At 42.5% G+C, this 25,807-nt stretch overlaps 2 protein-coding genes across 3 annotated transcripts in view; one reads left to right on the top strand and one right to left on the bottom strand.

Moving 5' to 3' along the window:
• Nucleotides 1-25,807, top strand: part of PIK3AP1 (phosphoinositide-3-kinase adaptor protein 1) — a 262,196-nt gene that overhangs the window by 212,952 nt on the left and 23,437 nt on the right. The window lies entirely within an intron of this gene.
• LOC143769964 (uncharacterized) lies at nucleotides 4,948-23,604 on the bottom strand. 2 transcript variants are annotated; one of them, XM_077259075.1, is made up of 11 exons: nucleotides 23,293-23,603; nucleotides 22,362-22,430; nucleotides 20,234-20,309; nucleotides 18,597-18,673; nucleotides 8,620-8,665; nucleotides 8,460-8,530; nucleotides 7,195-7,240; nucleotides 6,955-7,099; nucleotides 6,394-6,523; nucleotides 5,367-5,574; nucleotides 4,964-5,100 (listed from the first exon to the last, which is right to left on the bottom strand). In XM_077259075.1, the coding sequence occupies exons 1-10, from the start codon at nucleotides 23,420-23,422 to the stop codon at nucleotides 5,405-5,407; spliced, it is 960 nt and encodes a 319-aa protein (XP_077115190.1). In that variant the 5' UTR covers nucleotides 23,423-23,603; the 3' UTR covers nucleotides 4,964-5,100; nucleotides 5,367-5,404. The 2 variants fall into 2 exon arrangements, with proteins under 2 accessions (XP_077115191.1, XP_077115190.1); XM_077259076.1 differs by lacking the exon at nucleotides 5,367-5,574 and having other exon boundaries at nucleotides 4,948-5,100; nucleotides 6,472-6,523; nucleotides 23,293-23,604.

The following is a 25,807-nucleotide window of genomic DNA, read 5'->3' on the forward strand; positions in this document are numbered from 1 at the left end:
TTGGCCTGCAGTTAATGAAGGACCTAATAGAGAAACATTTTCCAGTGACATTGCTCACAAAAGTTTTGGTCCGAGTCACAAATTCACGAACTGTACAGCCGCCACATCTATGGCATCCCTTCACATTGGAAACCAGACAATTTTTGTCTATCGGTGAGACATAGTGGCTGTGTACCAATCTATCAGTCAGTGATCTTCCTTTTCTGTATGTAATAGATGGAGCCGACTTGACCAGTTTGCCTATATCTTCATCCATTTGCAAAATGGGCCAATGTTTGGACAAAATGTTTCTTACTTGATGGGCCCTATTGGAATATGTGGTAATAAATCTGCATATGGTGTCCTTGGTGTTAGTCTTGAGTCTGGAATTAAGGAGGCTACAGCGCTCCATGGCCCTGGTTTCTCATATGCCTTTGTTAAGACATTTAGGGTAGCCCCTCACAATTAATCTGTTGCCCACAATTGCGGCGTAAACACATATATTGACCCTTTGTCATGTCGGACGCTGTTCAGACCAGGTCGTCCGACAGACAGCGGTAATTCCGCTTTTGACCACTATTTGCTCATTGGCGTCTGCTAGATTTTATCTAGCTGTTCCGGGGTTAATTTACCTAATCCTCGGATTGGAAGCTGGGCCATTCCCATTGCCTTTAAATAATTCTCCTGATCATTGGGCGTCGCCAATTATAGCTTCTGTCTTGTGCGTTGTTATCTCGGTCTGGAGAGGAGAGCTGTTGGTTGGAGTATCGTTGCTGGTGGTGTATTTTCCTTTGTCTTATTTACTCCTTCCTATATTTGTATTTATTTTTGCCCTGCACATTTATAGTGTATTCCTGAGTGACTGCGGCGTGGTGTGTATTTTCCTTTATCCTTGTCTGTGCTAACTGTGGGTATTGGAGTATTACCTCTTCACTGGGTGGTGGGCGGAGGTTTCAGCCTAGGGCTGAGCTCAGGAGACAGGGTGAGGTTCGAGACCTGGACATGCACACCTTCAGTGAAAAACCCAAGGTAGAGGGTCAGTCAGGATTTCCCTAGTCTGAGGGAAATTGCAGGGGCCCGGGTTATTAGCTCTCGTTCTCCTAGTCTCCCCGTGACATTCTTAGGGTTCCTCTTCTTCAATGGTAGCAGGTGATTGCTTTCCCATCTAAGCAGGGAGTTAGTGGCCGTGGTCTTCCTGTAAGTTTTAGTCATAAGGCCACCATCTGCTTTCCTTTGAATCAAAAGATCCAAAAGTAGAAGTTGCCTGTGCCTCATCTCATATGTGAAATACAAATTGAGGTAATTGATATTCGTTTAACCCCTTCGTTTAAAGAACCTGCAACGTCACCATATGAGCCTGACAGTCCCTTTTACTGGCAGATTGGGTGAGACTGTTCCTAACTTCTTTAAAAGTGATGGTTGTTTATATTGTTTACCCAATGGAAATTGTCCATTGGTTGATTTAATGATTGCTGTTTGTTGATACTTAGTCAAATGTGGTAATCTTGGCTAGTTCAGAATTGCCAGGCTCTATATGAATTCATTTGTTGGCCACTATTGACAGATTGTTGTGGTTTCATGTGTGGCGCTGTACTAGCTTGTATTTTTAATTAATTTTTGTTATTTTAACAATAATATATTCCTTATTAAAAGTTAAGTTTTAACTCCACTTTTGCTAATCATATTCTGAGAGCTGTAACTTTTTTTATTTTTTGCAAAATAAGCCGTATTAAGGCTTTTTTGTTTCAGGACGTCTTTACATTTTCATTTTTACCATTTTTTACTACTTTTTTTTAATCACTTTTTATTCATTTTTGTGTGTGTCAGTATGATGAAAAAGAGACATTTTTGGGGTGTTTTTTATTTTACTTTTACAGTGTTCACAGAATAGAATAAATAACATATCCGATTTATAGATAGGGTTGTTGCAGACACGGCAATACCAATTATGTGTACTTTTTTTTGTTTATGTTTTGTTTTATTTTATCATAAAGGCTACATTTTTAGTGGCGAAACTGTTTTTTGTGATTTTTGTTTCTTTTGTGTTCTTTTTACTTTATTACATATTTTCTAAAACTTTATTTAACTTTTCCACTCAGTCCCACTGTGGGACATATATATTTTTTACTTTGATCACTTGACTCATACACTACAGTACTCATGTACTGCAGTGCATGAGACCTGTCAGTTAGTCACTGATAGACCCTATGAGACCTTGCTTATAACTAGATATTACAGGTCCACCATTTCCTGGGGTCATATGACCTCAGGATCCCATGGCAGCACTCAGCAGCACCAGCAATTACAATTGCGTGGAGAGGTTGATTCTGCCATGGGGATCTTTTAGGGTATGTGCACACGTTGCGGATTTGCATCAGTTTTCCATCAGGTTTACAGTACCATGTAAACCTATGGAAAACCAAATCCGCAGTGCCCATGGTGCGGAAAATACCGTGCGGAAACGATGCGTTGTATTTTCCGCAGCATATCAATTCCTTGTGCGGATTCCGCAGCGTTTTACACCTGTTCCTGTATAGGAATCCGCAGGTGGTAAAACGCAGGTGAACTCCGCACAAAAAATGCTGGAAATCCGCAGTTTTCAAAAACGGTGTGGAAAAATCCGCATACGAATCCGCAACGTGTGCACATAGCCTTCACCCCTTTTTAAACTCTTAGATACTACTGTCACGAATGACAGCAGTATTTAAGGGGTTAATCAGCCCAAATCGGTTTCAAAAGTGGCCGATTCCAATACCGCTGTCACTGGCGGGAATTTCACTTGCGGCGCTATTCATTATGATGCGGTCGTTAAGGGGTTAAAGAAGGGAAATATAACTTAAGATGAAAAACACTGAGTCATTATTAAATTATCACAAATTGTGTGAACATTTAAGTACACCTCAAGAACCAATAGCGTGCAAAACAAGCACTTGCAGAGCAGCAATTAAAGGGAACCTGTCAGGTCTGATAATGCTCTTAACCTACAGATTTCGGGTTAATCTGCAAACTAATAGTGTTATAAAGGTGCCTGGCCACAGCAATAAAAATGTGACACACGGGAGAAAATAAACTTCATTACCCACATGAGCCGCCGGCTTTCAGTCATGCCGGCATGATCGGAGCTATTACAGATGCCACTTAGGGCACTGAGAGCAGTGGCTGTAAAAATGCCCCAACACTGACTGAGCATCACTGAATTGTGCACTGTCGAGCTGGCTGTTCATCAGTGCCGGGGTTTGCTTAAAGTCCCCGATCTCACTGACCGGTGAATGTAATTGCTCTGGGCACACCTGCATCACTGAAAACTGGCAGATCCTGGGTGAAGTAAAGTTCATTTTCTCCCGGGTACCGCACTTTTAGTACTAAAGCTTGGCACCTCCATAACGCTATTAACCTATACATTAACAATTATTTGTGCTGGTCTTTAGGAGGTGATAGTATTCTCTGATCTGTGCTTCTATGATACAGTTGTTCAGCTATGCGACTATCTTCTGCAGTTTGGGAGAAAATGCTGCTATATATCTTGGGTTAGAGGAAAAGATTTGTTGCTGCCTGACTTGTATACAACAGTTGCATTATCAAATTGCCAATAGATGGAGGTAGAACTGTAGTGAAGATTGGTAGAGTCTCAGCTTTGGCTATTCTGAGGGTTGTGAAATAACTGAGGATGGTTTGACCAGTCTCCACCACAGTGCACTCCGAGTAGTACTGATATGATAACCGGAAACTTATCAGTTAATGTCAGATCTTGTCTAGTAGACATCCTAATATATTGGAACTGTGATACTAATAAAGTCATAAATGAGGCAGAGGCAGACCTAGGGTAAGACCTATGATGAAAGTGGTAATTTGTAGAGCACCAGTCTCTGAAACTGAGGATTTCAATTAACTCTTGTGATAAGTTTTCTGCTTGTAACCTGTTTGTCACAGGTTTACCATGACAGAGAGGAACCAGAAGACGCAACGTCTGATTTCTCCTCCTCCTACTTAGAAGCACTTCACCTTCATATTTATTGCTGTAAGTTTCTTTTAGCAGTGATTGGGTTAATCTGCTCAATTGAGAGCTCCTGGAGCTTTAAGGCCCTCAGCTGTGTGTGTGTTAGCCACTCCCATCTTCTATATAATCTGGGTCCTGGCTAGCACTCATTGTCAGAGATCGCTTATGCTGCATGGATGGAGGCTGCTGCTGGGTGTTGTTGAAGGCGTGGATTTATCTGTGACTGTTGAAAGGTTTGAGTGTGTGATAATTCCCTTTCTTCTCCTACTTTGGTTTAACCCCATCCTCCACTCCTCGATGCAGTCCTCTGTTGTCTGTGTGAGTATATTTGTATGTTTGGTATGTTTAGTTATCCCTGTTGATATTACCTTGTTAGTCTAGTTGGTGTGCTATGGTACACTACTACTCCCCTCTTCCCTGGGTGGGGGAAGGATACAGACTAAGGGCGGATTCAAGAGCTAAGGCAAGGTACGTGGCCCCGGCGGTTTCACCATCAGAAATAATCCGGGCGACAGAGCGGGTTAGGTTGCCCCTTGCGTTAGGGACAGGGAAGGAGCTTCTGTTGCCGGACCACCTGACAACAGAGTCATGACACTGTTATCTGGAACTGCTGAGCTCTAATCCTCATGAGATGGGTGGGAAAGCAATGAATCAGGTCATTTGATATTTTATTCAGCTCAGATGTTAAACTTTTTTTTTAATTATTGATATGCTTTACATATATAGAGCCATTATATTCCCTATTTGTATGTTTTTATAGTGTGGGAGGAAACCGGAGTACCCGGAGGAAACCCACGCAATCACGGGGAGGACATACAAACTCCTTGCAGATGTTGTCCTTGGTGGGATTGAAGCTCAGGACCACAACGCTACAAGGCTGCAGTGCTAATCACTGAGCCACCGTGTTGCCCTAAACTAAATTCAGACAAGTTGTTTCTGTTACAACAGATTCATCCATCGCTTGTTCAGCCTTGTACTGTAGAGCGACGATATCTCTCTGCCTTGTTTCTTCATCCATGCTCTTCTTGGTGTGACATCCTTACGTGGTGGCCAGTAGATGTAGTTGGCCTCCCAAGCGGCAGCAATAATATTTATTCTCAGTTATTTTTCTAAACCGCTGAAATCTACAAATATAGAAGGAATATTGGTTAACAGACTGGTATAAATGTTGGTTAGTACCATGGATTGTATCAAAAAGAACAAATTGGAACCAATATATTAAGACTGGTCTGTAGATAACAAAAAATATGTAGCACCCTTAACCCTACAGCTTCCAGACGTCAGTCTACTCTGATAGAAGTAAAATATAAAAGCATAATAACAGAACCGCACTGGTATCATTACTCGGTGATTGCATTTTATGAAGCATAGAATCATTAAATTTACTTACCTGTTATCACATAAGGTACATCAATAGTAGAAGTTATATCATAAAGTATAATTGTGATACTCCGTCACCTCTGGCAGCTCAGGATGGATAAAATTGACGCGTTTTGCATAAGCCTGCCATAACAGACCATGATTGTCTGTCTTTTTGTTATCGAGTAACCAGCAGGCAACATGACACATCTCGTGAGCAAGTGTGGTTCGTAGTCGCTCTGAAAATAAAAGAATTTATATAGGCATGAGAAGAATTAAATACACCCTGTTTGAATTTTTTTGCTTTACATATCAAGACATCATAAAAAAAATAAGTGGTCATTAGAAGGAAAATACAGGCATGCCGGAAGTAATTACAATTGCCACAGTGAAAATACCCCGACACTGACTGAGAGCCACACTGAACTGTGCACTGTTGAGCTGGCTGTCAGTCAGTGCCGAGGTGTGCTTACAGTCGTCGCTCTCAGTGACTTGTGACTGTATTTGGCTCCAGTCATACCTACATCACTGACAGCTGGCAGCTCCCGGATGAAGTAAAGTTAAGTTTCTCCTGGGTGCTGCACTTTCAGTACTGAGGCTGGGCACCTTCATAACACTATTAACCTGCACATTAACCCTATATCTGCAGGCTAATAGCATTATCGGACCTGACAGGTTCCCTTTAGGTTTGTATTATTAGCATCACATGGCTGCTACTTTCCCTGTTAATTCCTATTAAAGTAGGAACGTTTTACCTTACTTTTCACACACTACTTTTCCATGTTGGCCTATTTGTTGTCAAATAGACAATGACAAAGTGTTATTTATCATGAGTTATTTGTTGAAATTGTATTCATCTAATTTTAAGACATTCTAAGGGCCAAATACTTTCTTAATTTGTCCTGATATGTAAATCTATAGAATTCTGATAGGGTGTACTTAGTTCTTCATGACTGTATGTACACTGAGTATACAAAATGTATTACAACCCAGGTAGCATCTCTTTATCCTGTATACATGTTATCTTATGAAGCATCTCGAAGTGATGTGAAACCTACCGGCAGAATTCAAGACTCGATCGTAAAGGTCTATAACGCAAAAGTCTCTCTTAATACCCTTGATTTTATAGGTCATACCAGCCATTTGGGTCACCATATTATTCCACACGATTTCCGTATCTGTAGGAAGCTAAAAAGAGAAATTAATTTCATTAAATCTGTAAGCTCTTAGGTCCCAATCTAACAAAGTACCCAACGCTCATGTGTTATTTACGTGACTGGTCTCCTTGTATTGGGCATTGGGTATTTTGGGAAGACCAAGTTATGAGAGCAACAACAAAAATAAACTTATTATAAAATGTCCAAATGTCAACTAAATAAATGTAAAAATCCTTTAAACGTCAACCTATAACTTGGCAATCTCTCTCTATACATGTTGGAGCTCGTATGAGGTCTCCACTCCTTCCTAGATAAGAAGAGAGTTTTCCTGAGATTTTCAATAACTAAATTACAGAACAGTGACAAAGTTGTTAGGGTGGTGTCAAGAAAGCTAAGGCCACTTTTCTTGGAAGTAATTGTGGGAGGAGGGAGACGATGGATTTGTCACTGATGAGAACATACCTGATTCCAGAAGATGGTTTTGTTATACAGCTTATACAGTCGTTCCGCTAGCTCATTTTTAGTCTCCTGGAAGTTTGTCACGTAGATGGAATTGGGTGATATGATGTCTTCCAGGAAACAACCAGGGATTTTGCACAATGGCATACTGGGAAAAATGGAAATTATCTATAAATTCACAGGAAACATTTCTTACCTAGTTCATTGTTTTATATAGAAATGAATATGTACAAAATAACTCACGTGTCCTGTGTGTTAGCGCTCTCCTTACTAGCAGATGGTTCATTACCTGTGTAAAAATATAGAAGAGGGAAAAGATTTTTTAGGCTAAAAACTGATGACTTTACCAATAAAGCATGTCCGTATGCAGGTCCATACTGGAGAGAGATCTATAAACATGGAGTCTGGAAAGTCAATAAGACTACAGATATGGGATAAAACCAGAGCAGGATACATCACTGACCAGATTACCAGCGATCCACAGGATCCTACATTAGGACCAGGATCTCACATTGTAATGAGGTCCAAACCCAACAGGACCCAGGGGTATTAGCAGATGTCTACCCCACCTGCTGCTAAGTTACACTTAGTAATGATATGATGTATGTGTTCAGTACACAATTAGAAATGAACATGTCCTACGTAGCCGGAGTGTGGACCCTCAACAATCTCAACCATTCTAACAATGGTTTTCAGGAAATAAATGGAAGCTGAGATTATATGATTTCCTATTAGATATGAAAAGTTAAGTCACATAATATGTTCTGCACCACTAATCTAGGTAAGACTGTCATATTAATTATTTATGGCAGATCAAAAGGAAAGGTCTGTCCAGTAGGTCCTACATTTAACATGAAGATAGACGTCCCATGACCTTACTTGCTGTGTTATAGTAGCTTCCATAGGTTTTAATGGAGATGTGTGAGCACTTGTATAGGGTTCTATTGATGTCTATGGAACTTACAGAAACACCCAAGCAAATTTATTGCACTGCTGTAAGACATTCTACAAAGCCAACGGTCGCCATAAGGGTATGTGCACATTCTTGAGGTCTGCGGATTTTTCCGCAGCGGATTTGTGAAAACTGCAGGTAAAAGGCACTGCGTTTTACCTGCGGATTTCCTGCGGATTTACCGTGGTTTTTGTGCGGATTCCACCTGCGGTTTTCTATTGTGGAGCAGGTGTAAAACCGCTGCGGATTCCGCACAAAGAATTGACATGCTGCGGAATGTAAACCGCTGCGTTTCCGCGCATTTTTTTCCGCAGCATGTGCACTGCGGATTACGTTTCCTATAGGTTTACATTGTACTGTAAACGCATGGGAAACCGCTTCGGACCCGCAGCTGTGGAAACGCTGCGGATCCGCAGCAAAATCCGCAGCGTGTGAACATAGCCTATGTCAACATGGCGGTCACTATGCCAATATGGAAGTGTCCATCACAAAAAGCTAAGAATTGTTCTTTCTACAATAACATAAACCTGAATTTTATCTAGAAGTTATTACTTACTGCTATTTGTGGAAGTTTCTCCACTATTAGAATCCTTATGATCACTAATGTTAGTGATGTCGTCATCGGAGCTGTGAAATAAATGTAACAAAATATGAGCCCACCACTAATCATTAATCCCCCATTAATTATCTAGTAATGGAGAAGATTTATATTGTACCTGGTGGGACTGTCCAAATCTCTATCTGAAGTTTGTACTTTCACATCTGCAGGAGCAAATAAATAAATAAATATATTTTTAAAATATTGTATTAGTAATGACTGAGAGTCAACAGCACAGAAATATTACTCATTTACTCCTACCAGGAAGACACTTAGTACATATAGAACTAGAAGTGAAAGACCTTCATCTTAATCAGGGCTATTCTATCTTCTGTCTTACTTTCCTAATTAACCATGTAGTGTTAAGTGATACCACACTTGTATCCCCAATATGGTAATTATCCCTTCAGTTTCAAAGTTGTCTTTTTCTACTAACACCTGTCAATCTCCCCATGCTTGTCCAATTTTTAAATGAATCTATATGTATAAAAATGAGTGTGTGTGTCAGCAACCAATCACTAAGCATCTTTCATTTCACCACAGCTGTTTATAAGAAGCTGAGCTGTGATTGGTTGCTATGAGCAACACTTTTCCTTGTAGACAGTTGTGGTAACTGAGGCCTATTATTCTTATCATTTCTATGGTGTTATCGTCCTTCTGTAAAGCTGGAAATAACATCATTTATTACCGTGCCGACAGACCACCCTCAGACTCAGCCTGCAGGGGGAGCCCAGTATCACACAAGATAGGATTAGATACACAGCTCAGCAGTCAGTAACACAGGATAGGATTAGATACACGGCTCAGCAAACAATAACACACAGGAGAGGATTAGATACATGGCTCAGCAGTCAGTATCACATAAGATAGGATTAGATACACAGCTCAGCAGACAGTAACACACGGGACAGGATTAGATACATTGCTCAGCAGACAGTATCAAGGATAAGATTAGATACTTGCCTCAGCAGACAGTATCCACAGGATAAGATTAGATACAAGGCTCAGCAGACAGTATCACACAGGATAGGATTAGATACATGGCTCAACAGACAGTATCACACAGGATATGATTAGATACATGGCTCAGCATACTGTATCACACAGGATAGGATTAGATACACGGCTCAGCAGAAGACAGTAACACACAGGATAGGATTAGATACACAGCTCAGCAGACAATAACACACACGAGGGTTAGATACACTGTTCAGCAGGCAGTATCACACAGGATAGGATTAGATACACAGCTCAGCAGACTGTGTCACACAGGAGAGGATTAGATACACAGCTCAGCAGACAGTATCACATAGGATAGGATTAAATACACAGCTCAGCAGTCAGTATCACATGGGATAGGATTAGATACACAGCTCAGCAGACAGTGACACACAGGATGGGATTAGATACACAGCTCAGGAGAGTGTATCACACAGGATAGGGTTAGAAACATGGCTCAGCAGTCAGTATCACATGGATAGGATTAGATACACAGGTCAGCAGTCAGTATCACACAGGATAGGATTAGATACACGGCTCAGCAGATAATAACACACAGGAGAGGATTAGATACACGGCTCAGGAGACAGTAACACACAGCATAGGATTAGATACATGGCTCAGCAGACAGTATCACATAGGATAGGATTAAATACACAGCTCAGCAGTCAGTATCACACGGGATAGGATTAGATACACAGCTCAGCAGTGACACACAGGATGGGATTAGATACACAGCTCAGGAGACAGTATCACACAGGATAGGATTAGGTACACAGCTCAGCAGACAGTATCACACAGGATAGGATTAGATACACGGCTCAGCAGACGGTATCACACAGGATAGGATTAGATATACAGCTCAGCAACAGGATGTGCCAAAGGAGAGGATGTTTTCATTCCAAGAATTCCTCTCATTCCATCTGATTTGCCTTTTGATTTTAAAGGCCCCCAGTTTCCACTTCGACTGGCATTTGCCATGTCCATTAACAAGGCTCAGGGACAGTCCTTGAAAGCAGTAGGGATCGATTTACAAACTCCATGCTTTTCTCATGGTCAGATTTGCGTGGCCCGTTCAAGAGTTGGAACTGCCAAAAATCTGTTCAATCTTTAATTCAGCAAGGAATTTGTTGACACTTAAAAGGGGCAATTAATTTCTATATCAGCTTACTTATATATATGTGTTCAAAGTTATTGGTGAACCCCAGTGAAAACAAATAAAATGAGTGGAAACCACTCGCATGAACAGTAGAGACCAACCACCAGAGCTATAGACCTAATTCCAAGAAATTAGTGGCACGTGTTATCAAAATATTACTTTATTTGCAATGGTAACAACATATTATATGTGCACATGTTTGAAAGACATAAAAAATAAAAAGCATATAATAAGTGACATAAATAAAATCACCAGTATATTTAAAAACCTAAATAGGTATAAGGTACACCATAAAAGGAAGGATTAATCACAGGACTCCTACTAACAATCTATAAAATATAGTGTATGCCAAAAGTGCTAAAAATGGAATATAAAAATATAAAAAATATAATGTGGATGTATAAAATCAGAAAAAATGGGGTTGAATATATACCCTGCAACGTAAGCAATTATTATGGCTATACACCATGCAAAAAGGTGCAATGTGCAATCATGTAGCAAAGAAACAAAGTGCTGAGTGTACAAAAATAATTGTATATATAAAGAAAGAAGTAGTGAGAAGTAGTGAGAGGGAAATTTTTAGGAGTTCCTGTAACTTAAAGGCGTCACCTAATCCAAACAATGCACACCCCGACGCACGTTTCGGATATAAAATCCTTCGTCAGGGGTTTTTTATATATACTGGTGATTTTATTTATGTCACTTATTATATGCTTTTTATTTTTTATGTCTTTCAAACATGTGCACATATAATATGTTGTTACCATTGCAAATAAAGTAATATTTTGATAACACGTATACCCGTGCCACTAATTTCTTGGAATTAGGTCTATAGCTCTGGTGGTTGGTCTCTAATCATCTTTAATTCGGAAGAACAAAACAAAAATGCTGCTATCAAAAAGGCTCTTGAATGAGATGAAAATAAAATACTATCAATACTTAAGTAATTGATTAGTTAATTTGTGTTGCAAATCTGTAGTGTTGAGTATATGATGTGAAATGTTTTTATGTGCAATATAATCATTGTAATTTGTTATAACTAACCACAGTTACTATGCCCGGCAATGCCAGGCTCTTAATAATAATAATAATAATAATAATAGTAATAATAATAATCTTTATTTATATAGCGCCAACATATTCCGCAGCGCTTTACAGTTTAACAGTGTTAAACACAACAGTCATAGGTAATAATGTTAACAATACAGTAATAAAGCAAAATAAGACAAAATAAGATGACCCTGCTCGTGAGAGCTTACAATCTACAATGAGGTGGTGAGATACAAAGTACAGGTGTGTATTTACAATGATGTATTTACAATGATAGTCCAGCCATCTTCAGGGGGTGGGGGGTAGATGGAGATAGTGAATGGGCTACACACACACACAAACATAAAATGACTGATTAGGGAACGTGATAGGCCGCTCTGAACAAATGAGTTTTGAGCGAGCGCCTAAAACTATGCAAGTTGTGGATGGTCCTAATATCTTGGGGTAGAGCATTCCAGAGGATTGGCGCAGCACGGGAGAAGTCTTGGAGTCGGGAGTGGGAGGTACGGATTAGTGCAGAGGTTAGTCGAAAGTCGTTTGCAGAGCGCAGCGGTCGGCTAGGCCGATAGACAGAAATGAGGGAGGAGATGTAAGGGGGTGCCGCACTGTGGAGAGCTTTGTGGGTGAGAACAAGTACTTTGAATTGTATCCTGTAATGAATGGGCAGCCAGTGTAACGACTGGCGAAGAGCGGACACGTCCGAGTATCGATTAGCCAGATGGACGACCCTGGCTGCTGCATTAAGGATAGACTGGAGAGGCGAAAGTCGCGTGAGGGGGAATCCAATTAATAGAGCGTTACAGTAGTCCAGACGGGAATGGATTAGGGCGACAGTGAGAGTTTTCGTTGTCTCCATGGTGAGAAAAGGGCGGATTCTAGAGATGTTCTTTAGGTGTAAGCGGCACGAGCGGGCAAGAGATTGTATGTGGGAGGTGAAGGAGAGATCGGAGTCAAACATAACACCCAGACAGCGTGCCTGCTGCCTAGGCGTTATTATGGTGCCACCCACGGAGAGGAAAATGTCAGATTTAGGGAGGCTAGTAGAAGGCGGGAGCAGAAGAAGTTCAGTTTTGGAGAGGTTGAGTTTCAGATAGAGAGTGGACATGATGTTAGAGACTGCAGACAGACAGTCAGTGGCGTTCTGTAGTACAGCGGGGGTAAGGTCAGGGGATGACGTGTATAGTTGTGTGTCATCAGCATAAAGATGGTACTGAAAGCCAAATCTGCTGATGGTCTGTCCAATTGGGGCCGTGTAGAGGGAGAAGAGAAGGAGGCCAAGGACTGAGCCCTGAGGTACCCCGACAGTGAGAGGAAGAGGAGATGAAGTGGAGCTGGAGAACAGAACACTGAAGGAGCGTTCAGAAAGATAGGAAGAGAACCAGGAGAGAGCAGTGTCCTTAATGCCTAGTGACTGGAGCCTAGAGAGTAGGAGAGGGTGGTCAACAGTGTCGAAAGCTGCAGAAAGATCGAGGAGAATGAGCAGAGAGTGGTCACCGTTACATTTTGCTGTCAGAAAGGTCATTGGTCACCTTGATGAGTGCAGTTTCTGTCGAATGTAGGGGGCGGAACCCGGACTGTGAAGGGTCTAGGAGGGAATGAGTGGAGAGGTAACGGGTAAGGCGGGAGTAGACTAGGCGCTCCAGGAGTTTTGAGATGAAGGGGAGATTGGAGACCGGTCTGTAGTTGTTTGCGCATGATGGGTCAAGGGTGGGTTTTTTTAGTAATGGAGGAATGATAGAGGCTCTTCAGCTAGTTGATAATAAAACCCATTTACTCTTGTTGCTATCCAAGTTAGAGTGGGCACTAAAAGTCCTAATCACATTCATGGCCCGCAGGAGGCATTTCCCTATCTCTGTCAAACACAATAGAGTATCATCTGCAAGGAGACTGTTTTTCCCCCATTTCATTGTTCTTAAAGGGGTGGTCTGGAGGCAAATTAATTTTGCTACTAACTCCCTATCAATTTAGTCCCATAATCTAGATATTTTCTAATATACTTGCTATGAATATTCCATGCCGTTCCCTAACTACACTCCCTGACAGAAGTTATGTCGCTTATCCATGTTATGTAAATAAAAGCTTATAACCTGATGTTAAATTCATCCATTGGTTGTATATATTATTCTTTTGAAAGCTGAAACCCTCCGAAATGTGGTTTAGGTTAAGAAAATAAATTGGCATCAATGCAGAAATATTGATCAGTTAATGGACACAGAATGGTCAGATTTTGGCAAGACAAAAGTTTTGTTGCCTGGTCATATAATGCACCCAATCCTAGTTTACATCCTCACCTGTGCTCAGTAAATGATCGGTTAATTAGTGTGTGTGTATAAAAAGAAACCCAGCACCCCAGACCTTCACTTGAACTGCAACTTGAGCTCTGACAACATGCCAAAAATCCACCCTGTGGCCAAAGCCTGGATTACCAAGAGGCTGAAGACCAGATCGACTGCAGAGGTGGCTGGCACCTTTAATGTGTCTCAGCATCAAGTACAAAGAATTAAAAAAAATTTGAAGAGACTGGAGATGTGTTTGACAAGCCCAGGTCCGGCAGACCCCACAAGACAACTGCTCAGGAGGAACGTTTGTTGGTTAGAAAATCCAAAGCAAGCCCCTCTTCCACTGCAGCTGAGCTCCAACAGGCCTGGTCACCTCAAGTCCCTGTGTCAACTAGAACATTTTGTAGGATTCTGTCTCGAAATGGCCTCCATGGTTGAATCAGTGCCCAGAAGCCAGCACTAAACAAAAGGCAAATAAAAAAACATGTGGCATTTGCAAAGTCCCACAGCCTGCTAAACAGATAGATGCTGGAAAAGTGGCAGAAGGTGGATTTCTCTGGTGAATCGTCAGTAGAATTACCCCACAGCTGCTGCAAATACTGCAGGAGACCTACTGGAGCCCGTATAGATCCAAAATACACCCAGTTACATTTGGTGGTGGAAAGATCATGGTCTGGGGTTACATTCCGTATGGGGGTGTGCGAAACATTTGCAAGGTGGAAGGCAATATCAATAGCCTAAAATATCAAGAAGTATTAGCTACCTCTTATATTCCAAATTATGAAAGGGGTCAAATTCTGCAGCAGGATGGTGCTCCATCTCATACATCCATCTCTGCAACAAAGTTCCTCCAGGCAAAAAAGATCAAGGTGCTCAAGGACTGGCCAGCCCAGTCACCAGACATGAACATCATTGAGCATGTTTGGGGAAGGATGAAAGAGGAAGCTTGGAAGACAAAACCAAAGAATCTAGATGAACTCTGGGAGGCATGTAAGACTGCATTCTTTGCTATTCCTGATGACTTCATTAATAAATTGTATAAATCATTGTTGAATCGCATAGATGCAGTCTTTCAAGCTCATGGAAGTCACACAAAATATTAAATATGACTCTAGTGGCACCACAACTTCATTCACCAATGTTATTCAACATATATTTGTATTTTAAGTTAATTATTTGTTTGAATATCACATTACTTTCTGTGGGCGACAAAACTTTTGTCTTGCCAAAATCTGACAATTCTGTGTCCATTAACTGATCAATATTTCTGCATTGATGCCAATTTATTTTCTTAACTTAAGCCACCTTTCGGAGTGTTTCAGCTTTCAAAAGAATAATTTATACAACCAATTGATGAATTTAACGTCAGGCTATAAGCTTTTATTTACATAACATGGATAAGCGACATAACTTCTCTCAGGGAGTGTACACTGTCCAGCTGCTAGTGTATTTTTTTCTATTTCTGCTCTGGTGACTATTCGTTTTAGTATCACCAGTACAAGCTTGGATATTTAAATGAAGTGTCATCATGGGGAAAGGCTGCAGTCACTGTCGCTAGAAAAATGCCTAATCTAATTGTGGTATACTGCTGCAGAGCTGAAGCACATCTAATATATAAAGCTGAATGTGTGTATGTGTGTATGTATGTATGTATGTGTGTATGTCCGGGATTGGCATCTGAACCGTCGCAGCTACAGCCACAAAATTTTGCACAGTCACACGTCTGGACCCCGAGAGCGTCATAGGCTATGTTGTGAGGTGAAATTTTAACCCCGCGCGTTCCAATTCACCAAACAATTTTGCCCCTATCTACATAATGGGGAAAAAGTGAAAGGAAAAGTGTTGGAGGCGTCTCAGCTACAGGCATAAAATTTTGCACAGTCACACGTCTGGACCCCGAGAGCGTCAAAGCTATGTTGTGAGGTGAAATTTTAACCCCGCGCTTTCCAATTCACCAAACAATTTTGCCCCTATCTACATAATGGGGAAAAAATGAAAGGAAAAGTGTTGGAGGCAAATTAACAGCTGCCAGAAGTGAACAAGGGGGACTTAAAGAATGAGAGCGATGGCGCCAAGAGTATATACTGTACAGTTGCTAAGGTGGGGCCCCGACATGGGATAATCAACACACCACCACGGGGATATGAACACACACACAAAATGCGCCACACACTACCACGTGCTCGAACACATATACCACCCTCAGCGCACATTTCACCACACATACACCAACCTCGCCACATAAAAGTCGAAACACAAAAGTCGCCGCTCAAAACTCGCCATGCGCAAAACTCTCCACGCGCAAAACTCTCCACATGCAAAACTCGACACACGTGCAAAACTCACCTCATGGAAAACTCGCCACACGCAAAACTTGCACAAGCGGAAAAATTGCCACATGCACAAAAGTTGCAACACATGCAAAAGTTGCCTCACACAAAACTTGCACATACTCAAAAGGCACCACACATAAAACTCGCCACGCACAAAACTCGCCATGCGCAAAACTTGCTACACTAACCTGTCACATGCAACTCGACACACAAAAAGTTGCTACACGCATGTCGCCACACAAAACTCATCTCACAAAAGTCGCTACATGCATGTCGCCACACGCAACTCAACACACACAACTTGACACACGAAACTCGCCCTAAAACACACACAAGTCTGGTATTATCCTTCAAAAATAAAAATCTGATTAATAAGCAGACAAACTACAAGAGCAACAAATGTACCATATAGGAATCCGGCAGCTGTCAGTCACATGACCTGTCTATTATGTGTATGTGTGAGCTAATATATACTGCCAGGGGGTGGGCTTACTGTTGGCTGGGGATTTATCAGGCTGCCAATTTAGCTTACAAATACTGAGGTAAAAATACTGACCAAATAACGTGTGAAAGAGGTCTAATACAGGAGGAGATGACATACAGATATATACTATTTACAGGGGAGATGACACACAGGTATATACTATATACAGGAGGAGATGACACACACATACAGTATATACTATATACAGGGGAGATGACACACTGGTATATACTACATACAGGGGAGATGACATACAGGTATATACTATATACAGGAGGAGATGACACACAGGTATATACTATATACAGGAGCAGATTACCTACAGGTATATAGTATATACAGGAGGAGATGACATACAGGTATATGCTATGTATAGGAGATGACATACAGGTATATACTATATACAGGAGGAGATGACACACAGATATATACTATATATAGGTGAGATGACACACAGGTATATACTATATACAGGAGATTACATACAGGTATATACTATATATAGGAGGAGATGACATACAGGTACATACTATATACAGGGGAGATGACACACAGCAGGTATATACTATATACAGGGGAGATGACATACAGGTATATACTATATACAGGAGATGACATACAGGTGTATACTATATATAAGGGAGATGACAAACATGTATATACTGAGGTGAAAATGAGAGGTGTGAGGTGAAAATGAAAAGGTGTGAGTGCAAAATGAGAGGAGTGAGGGAAAATAGTGGAGTGATCGGAAAATGGCAGATGTGAGGTTGAAATGACAAGTGTTAGGGGGGAATGAGAGGAGTGAGGGAGAAAATTAGAGATGTGAGGGGGAAAATGAAAGATGTGATGGGGAAAATGAGAGGCGTGATGGGAAAATAAGAGAAGCGAGGTGCTATAACTAACCACAGATATTTACTATGCCCAGGCAACGCCGGGCTCTTCAGCTAGTTGGAAATAGACGTGCTAGTCTCATTCTATGGCCGGGGTCATACTTACGTGTGCAATGCGAGAAACTCGCGCGAGTCTCTCGCATCAATACCCGGCACCACCGCCGACACTCGGGAGCGGAGCGCTCAGCTACATAGAAATACATGCAGCCGCACACTCCGGTCCCGAGTGCTGGCGGCAGTGCCGGGTATTGATGCGCGAGACTCATGCAAGTGTGACCCCGGCCTATGAATAATAGTCCTAGTGCTAGGGAGGTGCTGGACCTGCAGAGTCAGTGTGACTATGAATTGATTGATCTGTGATGTACTGTGGTAACAGCACCTTAATAGCAGCCTTTTTTTTCTTCCTCACACACTAAAACAAGGAGGGCTGTTGAATACCCCTCTGTTATAATTTTGCTGCTAAACAAGAAAGCTTGTGTGTCACAGACAGTGTTCCTCTTGGATTGTGAGATGGTCGCCATCCATTTTTCCCTATCCAGATATGTTGAGGTGACTTGGACATTAATAAGGTTGTGTTAGCGTTGAAGAGCTCATAAAGGTCCGAAACAATCCTAGGAAACCTTAATTCGGCGAAGCTGGAGAATTGTAATTTCAGATTATTGTCTCATCTCTACAAACCAGTAGATAGTAGATTCCACAAAATCTTTCCCTATAAAAATGAGCAATACAATGTGGCCGCAATATAGCACTGCAGCCCATAGTGGACGTAAGCTCTCACTTCATCATTCCGCTGATTTCCAGGGTAGTAGAAAGACCACCCATGTATCACATCACCAGTAATGACGGGTCACATAGACTCTGCCTGGACCTGGGTTTTATGGTATTTTAGATTAATAGCTACCTGGCTTCACGACGACAACTTCTCTCAGGTCTGCATCCTCCTGTTTGCCCCGACGTCTCCAGTAGCCATACAAGTAACTGTGACACAGAGAAATGTCTTTATGTAAACTGGCACAGAAGATAATATTCAGCTGCCCACCAGAATTTACCCCTGCCCCTCCCCCACTACAAATGGGGATATAAAGGTAGAGTGTATAGCAATCCTAGTACATATTACATCATAATACAGCACCAAGAGCGGCTACTGATGTCACTAACCACTGAGCCACCGTGCTGCCCTGTATATAGTACAGTGCTAACCACTGAGCCACCATGCTGCTCTGTAAATAGTACAGTGCTAACCACTGTGCTACTCTGTAAATAGTACAGTGTTAACCACTGAGCCACTGTGCTACCCTGTAAATAGTACAGTGCTAACCACTGTGCTAACCTGTAAATAGTACAGTGCTAACCACTGAGCCACTCTGCTACCCTGTATATTGTACAGTGCTAATCACTGAGCCACCGTGTTATCCTGTATATAGTACAGTGCTAACCCCTGAGCCACTGTGCTGCCCTGTAAATAGTACAGTGCTAACCACTGTGCTGCACAGTAAATAGTACAGTGCTAACCACTGTGCTACCTGTAAGGGTATGTGTCCACGGGCCGTATTACATCTGGAATAGCTGCGGATTGAACGCTGCGTTTAGCCGCAGCGTTCAATCCGCAGCGTCCAAATGTTACAGCATAGTGGAGGGGATTTTATGAAATCCCGTCTCCACTATGCGTGGTAACACGCATCCGGCGGCCCTGCGACTCCGGACATGCGGCGCGTCTTTTTAGAACGCAACATGTCCGTTTACCTTGCGGCGACGCTGCGGCGCCGCAAGGTATAACACAGGGCCCTATGTGTGGGGTGCGGAGATTCCGGATGTGTGCAATGAACACATCCGGCATCATCGCGTCTACAGAAGGGGGGCGGGGCTTTGGCAGAGCCAGTTTTCAGCTCCGTCCAAAGCGCCGGCCATCCTGAACGTGGACACATACCCTAAATAGTACAGTGCTAACCATTTGCTACCATGTAAATAGTACAGTGCTAACCACTGAGCCACTGTGCTACCCTGTATATAGTACAGTGCTAACCACTGAACCACTGTGCTACCCTGTATATAGTACAGTACTAACCACTGAACCAGTGTGCTGCCCTGTAAATAGCACAGTGCTAACTACTTGCTACCCTGTAAATAGTACAGTGCTAACCACTGTGCTACCCTGTAAATAGTACAGTGCTAACCCCTGAGCCACTGTGCTACCCTGTATAAAGTACAGTGCTATCCACTGAGCCACTGTGCTACCATATATATAGTATAGTGCTAACCACTGAGCCACTGTGCTACCCTGTATATAGTACAGTGCTAACCACTGAGCCACTGTGCTACCCTGTAAATAGTACAGATCTAACACTGAGCCACTGTGCTACCCTGTATATAGTACAGTGCTAACCACTGAGCCACTGTGCTACCCTGTATATAGTACAGTGCTAACCACTGAGCCACTGTGCTACCCTATATATAGTACAGTGCTAACCACTGAGCCACCGTGCTGCCCGTTTGCATGAAAAGAGAATAATATGATATGGAGAGAAGATGGAAACTTACTAGCAGATCCAGATGATCACGACCAAAGAGGCAACAATTATCATCAGACCAATGGGCAGGACATAGCGATCAATGACTGGTAAGAAAGAAACAAGAAGCCGGATATTAATTCCTATCACAGACAGAATATTCCAGAAGACATTGACAGTATAAGGGGCTCCACATCTATCTATATAATCGTCTAAGGGTGACTTCCGTCTGGTTGTCTGTCACGGAAATCCCACGTCCCTGATTGGTCGCGGTCGGCAGGCTGCGACCAATCAGCGACAGGCACAGTCCCTACTCTCCGTCAGTGCCCCTCCATACTCCCCTCCAGTAGCGCTCACACAGGGTTAATGGCTGCGTTACACCGCGTTATGCCGCGGTGTAACGCAGTCCGTTAACGCTGCTATTAACCCTATTAACCCTATTAATCTAATGTTAAAAATAATAAAAAAAATAAAAAATCATTATATTCTCACCTTCCTGCGCCTTTCCCGCTCCGGTCTCAAGAATGCATTGCGGTGTCGTGAGATGATGACGTAGCGGTCTCGCGAGGCCACTAGGTCATCATCTCGCGAGACCACAATGCATTCTTGGGACCGGAGCGTCGCTAAACGCCTGGCCTGGATCCGGGGGCCGCCGGAAGGTGAGTATATAACTATTTTTTATTTTAATTCTTTTTTTTTTAACAGAGATATGGTGCCCACATTGCTTTATACTACATGGGCTGTGTTATATACTGCATGGGCTGTGTTATATACTACGTCTCTGTGCTATATACTATGTGGGCTGTGCTATATACTACGTGGCTGTGCAATATATTACGTGGCAGGGCAATATACTACGTGGCTGTGTTATATACTGCGTAGGCTGTACTTTTTACTACGTGGGCTGTGCTATATACTATGTGGGCTGTGCTATATACTACGTGGCTGTGTTATATACTATGTGGGCTATGCTATATACTACGTGGCTGTGCAATATAAGTGGCTGGGCAATATACTACGTGGCTTTGTTATATACTACGTGGCTATGTTATATACTACGTGGGCTGTGTTATATACTACTTGGCATGTGTTATATACTAAGTGGGCTGTGTTATATTCTGCGTGGGCTGTGCTATATACTACGTGGGCTGTGCTATATACTACGTGGGCTGTGTTATACACTGCGTGGGCTGTGCTATATACTACGTGGCCTGTGCTATATACTACGTGGGCTGTGCTATAAACTATGTGGATGTGCAATATACTACGTGGCTGCGCCATATACTACGTGGCTGTGCTATATACTACGAGGCTGTGTTATATACTACGTGGGCTGTGCTATATACTACGTGGCCTGTGCTATAAACTAAGTGGATGTGCAATATACTACGTGGCTGTGCTATATACTACGTGGCTGTGCAATATACTATGTGGGCTGTGTTATATGCTGCGTGGGCTGTTATATACTACGTGGCTGTTCTATGCTACGTGGGCTGTTATATACTACGTGGCTGTGTTATATGCTATGTGGCTGTGCTATATACTACGAGGGCTGTGCTATATGCTACGTGGACTGTGTTATATACTGCGAGGGCTGTGCTATATACTATGTGGGCTGTGTTATATGCTACGTGGGCTGTTATTTACTACGTGGCTGTGCTATATACTACGTGGGCTGTGCTATATGCTACGTGGGCTGTTATATACTATATGGCCTGTGTTATATGCTACGTGGCTGTGCTATATGCTATGTGGGCTGTGTTATATACTACGTGGGCTGTGTTATATTTCTCTGCTATATCTGTGCATCATGAATCGTGGTATGTGTTAAAGAGGGGGGCCCACTGAGACTTCTTTCGCCCGGCGCCCTCAAAAACCTGCAGCCGGCCCTGGCTTCACTGATTGGTCACACACGGCCGGCCGCGAACAATCAGCGACAGGCGCAGTCAGGCCGCGAATTGGCGCGGAATTTGAACCACGCCTTGGCCGAATCCTGTGTATTCATTGCATTATTCTGAAAACTTCATGAATAAACTACATACATATTCTAGAATACCCGATGTGTTAGAATCGGGCCACCATCTAGTTATATATATAACTGCGGGCAGGACTTGGCATAGGATGATGGGAACTAGGAGATGAAGGAATTGACTACTCACTGTTATTATCATCGCTGATTTTCCCGTTCATTGTGGGGAACGTCTCAGCCCATGGGCTCTGGGAAACCGCTGTCCAGAAAAAAAAGAAGGAAAATTAAGACATGAAACCCATGATAGCTGCAAGTGACCCCCATATTGTACCATGAGGGGATAGAAGACTCCTTATAGCTGAACCCTAGACAGTCCCCAGTGATAAGGTCCATTACCTGCTTATAGCATTGGAACTTTCTCACCTGAACATGAGCAAATCAACCCAAATCTAGAGCAATTCTCTGCATTTCTGTATTGTCCAACATTACCCCTATAAAGAGTTGGCGCCCCAACACATAGCACACTGGTCCCAGCGCTGTGATGTCACACAGCATCAGAATCCTGTCGTCTGGGGGCTGCTGAGCGCTGCTGACTGATGTTGGTGTATGGGATATAATATCTACAGGGGGATTCTACCTCCAGTCAGACTTCTGAGGAGCCGTATAGACATGAAGTACCTTCTATCATCACCCATGAATAACATTCAGGATCTAAATATCCTCATATTTCTTTATAACGGCCAGTTTCCTGACACAGAGCTAACAATGGTGTGCATAGCCATAGAGGTAAATGACACAGTTCTGTCTGCCACCACTAGAGAATATGGGCGCATGGATACATTCAACTCAATAGTAATTAGTATTCAGTGAGCTCCCCCTAGTGGTGGCTGCAGGCATACACTTTTTTTCTATAAAGGGAATTATTAGATTATAGAATAATGGCTAATTTCTTCGCACTACAGCGCCACTCCTGCCCATGGGCCATGTCCGGTATTGCAGTTCAATGACTTTCAAGCGAAGTGATAAAATGCAATATGACACACAACTGTTCTATATACCAATACCCATGAACATAGAATGAAAAATACAATATTCAATTGTTATTTATCAATGTTTCTTACCTTCTGGTGTTTTAGCAGGTCTCCCTTCTACACAATAGAAGAAAATAGTGAACAACACTACAACAACTCTCCGCACATCCATTCTCTCCAACATCAAACCCTCAAAAGACTCCAGTGCCCTCCAACGCATAGAACACTGAACACAGCATTGTGATGTCACAGAGCGTCAGAACTGCCAGCTGTGATGATGTCATCAGTGATGTAATCTGAATAGGGAGCAGTAGATGGAGCCATGATATTTAAAGGGAACATGTCATATGGATTATGCCTCCTGAACTGCCCCGGGTAGCTTAAAAGTCATGAGACAGGCATCACCAGCGTGTTACTAGATTCCTAAATGCCCCAATAGATTGTAGAAAGAAGACCTATAAAGCTTTGTCCCTACTATGAAAATTAAATGGTTGCACCTAGGAAGTGCTGGTGACAGGAACAGTCTCTCTTCCCAACCGGAGGACCACATCCTGTGACCTGTCTGATTGACGGGCTGATCATTGACCTACTGTACATCACCCATCTCCTAGATGAAATTCCGTGCTTGTCGCTGAGTGGATCCGTTTGGCCACACTGCTTTAATATAATGGAATATCTTGTCATGTGGCCGCTAGAGCTGATCCTTGATCGTCCAGATGTTGTCATCGCCCACACATAGGACACCTATAGTATATATACAGTGCTGTGCAAAGTGTTCAGGTGTGGAAAAAATGCTACAAAGTAAGGAAGCTTTCACATACAGAAGTATTAATAGTTTATTTTTATTAGCAAAATGCAAAGCGAATAAAGAAAAGAGAAATCTACATCAGATCAATATTTGGTGTGTGACCGGACTTGGTCTTCCAAACAGCTGACTTTTTTCTAGGCCGACTTGTACAAAGTCAGGGACTTTCTAGGGTTATAGTCAGATGTATGAGTAACCAATTGTAGGAAACGGGATAATGATTATAATTTTCACATCTAGGTCGAAACCTATTCATTAAAGGAAGCAGAAACAGCTGTGTAGGAGGATTAAAAGGGGTTGTCCACTATTTTGCATGCCCCTTTCCTGTGAACTAACGCCCATAGATAAGCTCCTCACTAAATACTTTGCTCTGTCTCATCCTGCTGTGTCCAGAGCTGCTCTCCGGCTCACACGACCTCTGGATTATCTCCTGCTTCCTGTGATGTCTCGTCAGATGCGTCAGATTCACTTTCAGTTCCGCGCTCTGAAAATTGATTATTGGGGTCGGGGGTGAATTCAGCAGAACTCACTATTTCTGTGAATTCCTGACCAATGACACTGATAGATGTAAGGTTATACACATGGGAATAAAGGAATCAATATCACCATTACACACTGAACGGGGAACCACTGGGTAAATCTGACATGGAGATGGACTTGGGGATGCTAGTTAATGATAAACTTACCTGGAGAAGCCAGTGCCAGGCAGCGGCTGCCAAGGCAAATAGGATCATGGGGTGCATTAAAAGAGGTCTGGATACACATGATGAGAGCATTATACTGCCTCTGTACAAATCCCTGGTTAGACCGCACATGGAGTACTGTGTGCAGTTTTGGGCACCGATGCACAGGAAGGATATAATGGAACTAGAGCGAGTACAAAGGAGGGCAACAAAATTAATAAAGGGGATGGGGGTACTACAATACCCAGAGAGATTAGCAAAATTAGGATTATTTAGTCTAGAAAAAAGACTGAGGGACGATCTAATGACCATGTATAAGTATATAGGTTGACAATACAAATATCTCTCCAAGGATCTGTTTATACGAAGGAAGGTGACGATCATAAAGAGGCATTATTTGTATCTGGAGGAGAGGTTTTTTGTTATGACCCCAATGGCAGAGGGTCTCTGCAATGAATACCAAGTCTGCAAACACAAAAAACCAGCTCATAGGGCAGTGGTAACTGGGCTGACCGTATAGCTAATCCTAGCACCACAAATAGCAGCAGCCGGGGAACGTACCTACGTTGGTTCTAGACGTCTCGCGCCAGCCGGAGAACTAACTAACCCTAGAAGGGAAAAGATAGACCTTTCTTGCCTCCAGAGAAAAGACCCCAAAAGTTGGATACAAGCCCCCAACAAATAATAACGGTGAGGTAAGAAGAAAAGACAAACGTAAGAATGAACTAGGTATTTAGCAAAGAGAGGCCCACTGACTAATAGCAGAATATAGTAAAATGACTTATACGGTCAGCAAAAACCCTATCAAAAATATCCACGCTGGATATTCAAGAACCCCCGAACCGTCTAACGGCCCGGGGGGAGAACACCAGCCCCCTAGAGCTTCCAGCAAAATCAGGAATCACATTTAGTACAAGCTGGACAAAAAATACGAGCAATACAAATAACCAAAAAACAAGGAAGCAGGACTTAGCTTAATTTTGCATGAACCAGGACCAGCAGACAGGAGCAAACAGAAAGGACTGATTACAACGGTGCCAGGCACCAGACTAAGAATTCAGGAAGTTCATATAGCAACACCCCTGGACTAACGACCCAGGTGGGTGCCAAACTAGGG

Source organism: Ranitomeya variabilis, chromosome 4 (genome assembly GCF_051348905.1).
Source record: "Ranitomeya variabilis isolate aRanVar5 chromosome 4, aRanVar5.hap1, whole genome shotgun sequence".
Taxonomy (NCBI): Eukaryota; Metazoa; Chordata; class Amphibia; order Anura; family Dendrobatidae; genus Ranitomeya; species Ranitomeya variabilis.

What these genes read in the sequence shown, in the direction of transcription:
- LOC143769964 (XM_077259075.1), bottom strand. Translation starts at nt 23,422, where the DNA reads ATGCGTTGGAGGGCACTGGAGTCTTTTGAGGGTTTGATGTTGGAGAGA. An exon ending in AATCAGCGATGATAATAACA is followed by an intron (nt 20,310 to 22,361) that starts GTGAGTAGTCAA and finishes CTTTCTTACCAG; the next exon opens with TCATTGATCGCTATGTCCTG. An exon ending in TCGAGTCTTGAATTCTGCCG is followed by an intron (nt 5,575 to 6,393) that starts GTAGGTTTCACA and finishes TTTTATTTTCAG; the next exon opens with AGCGACTACGAACCACACTT.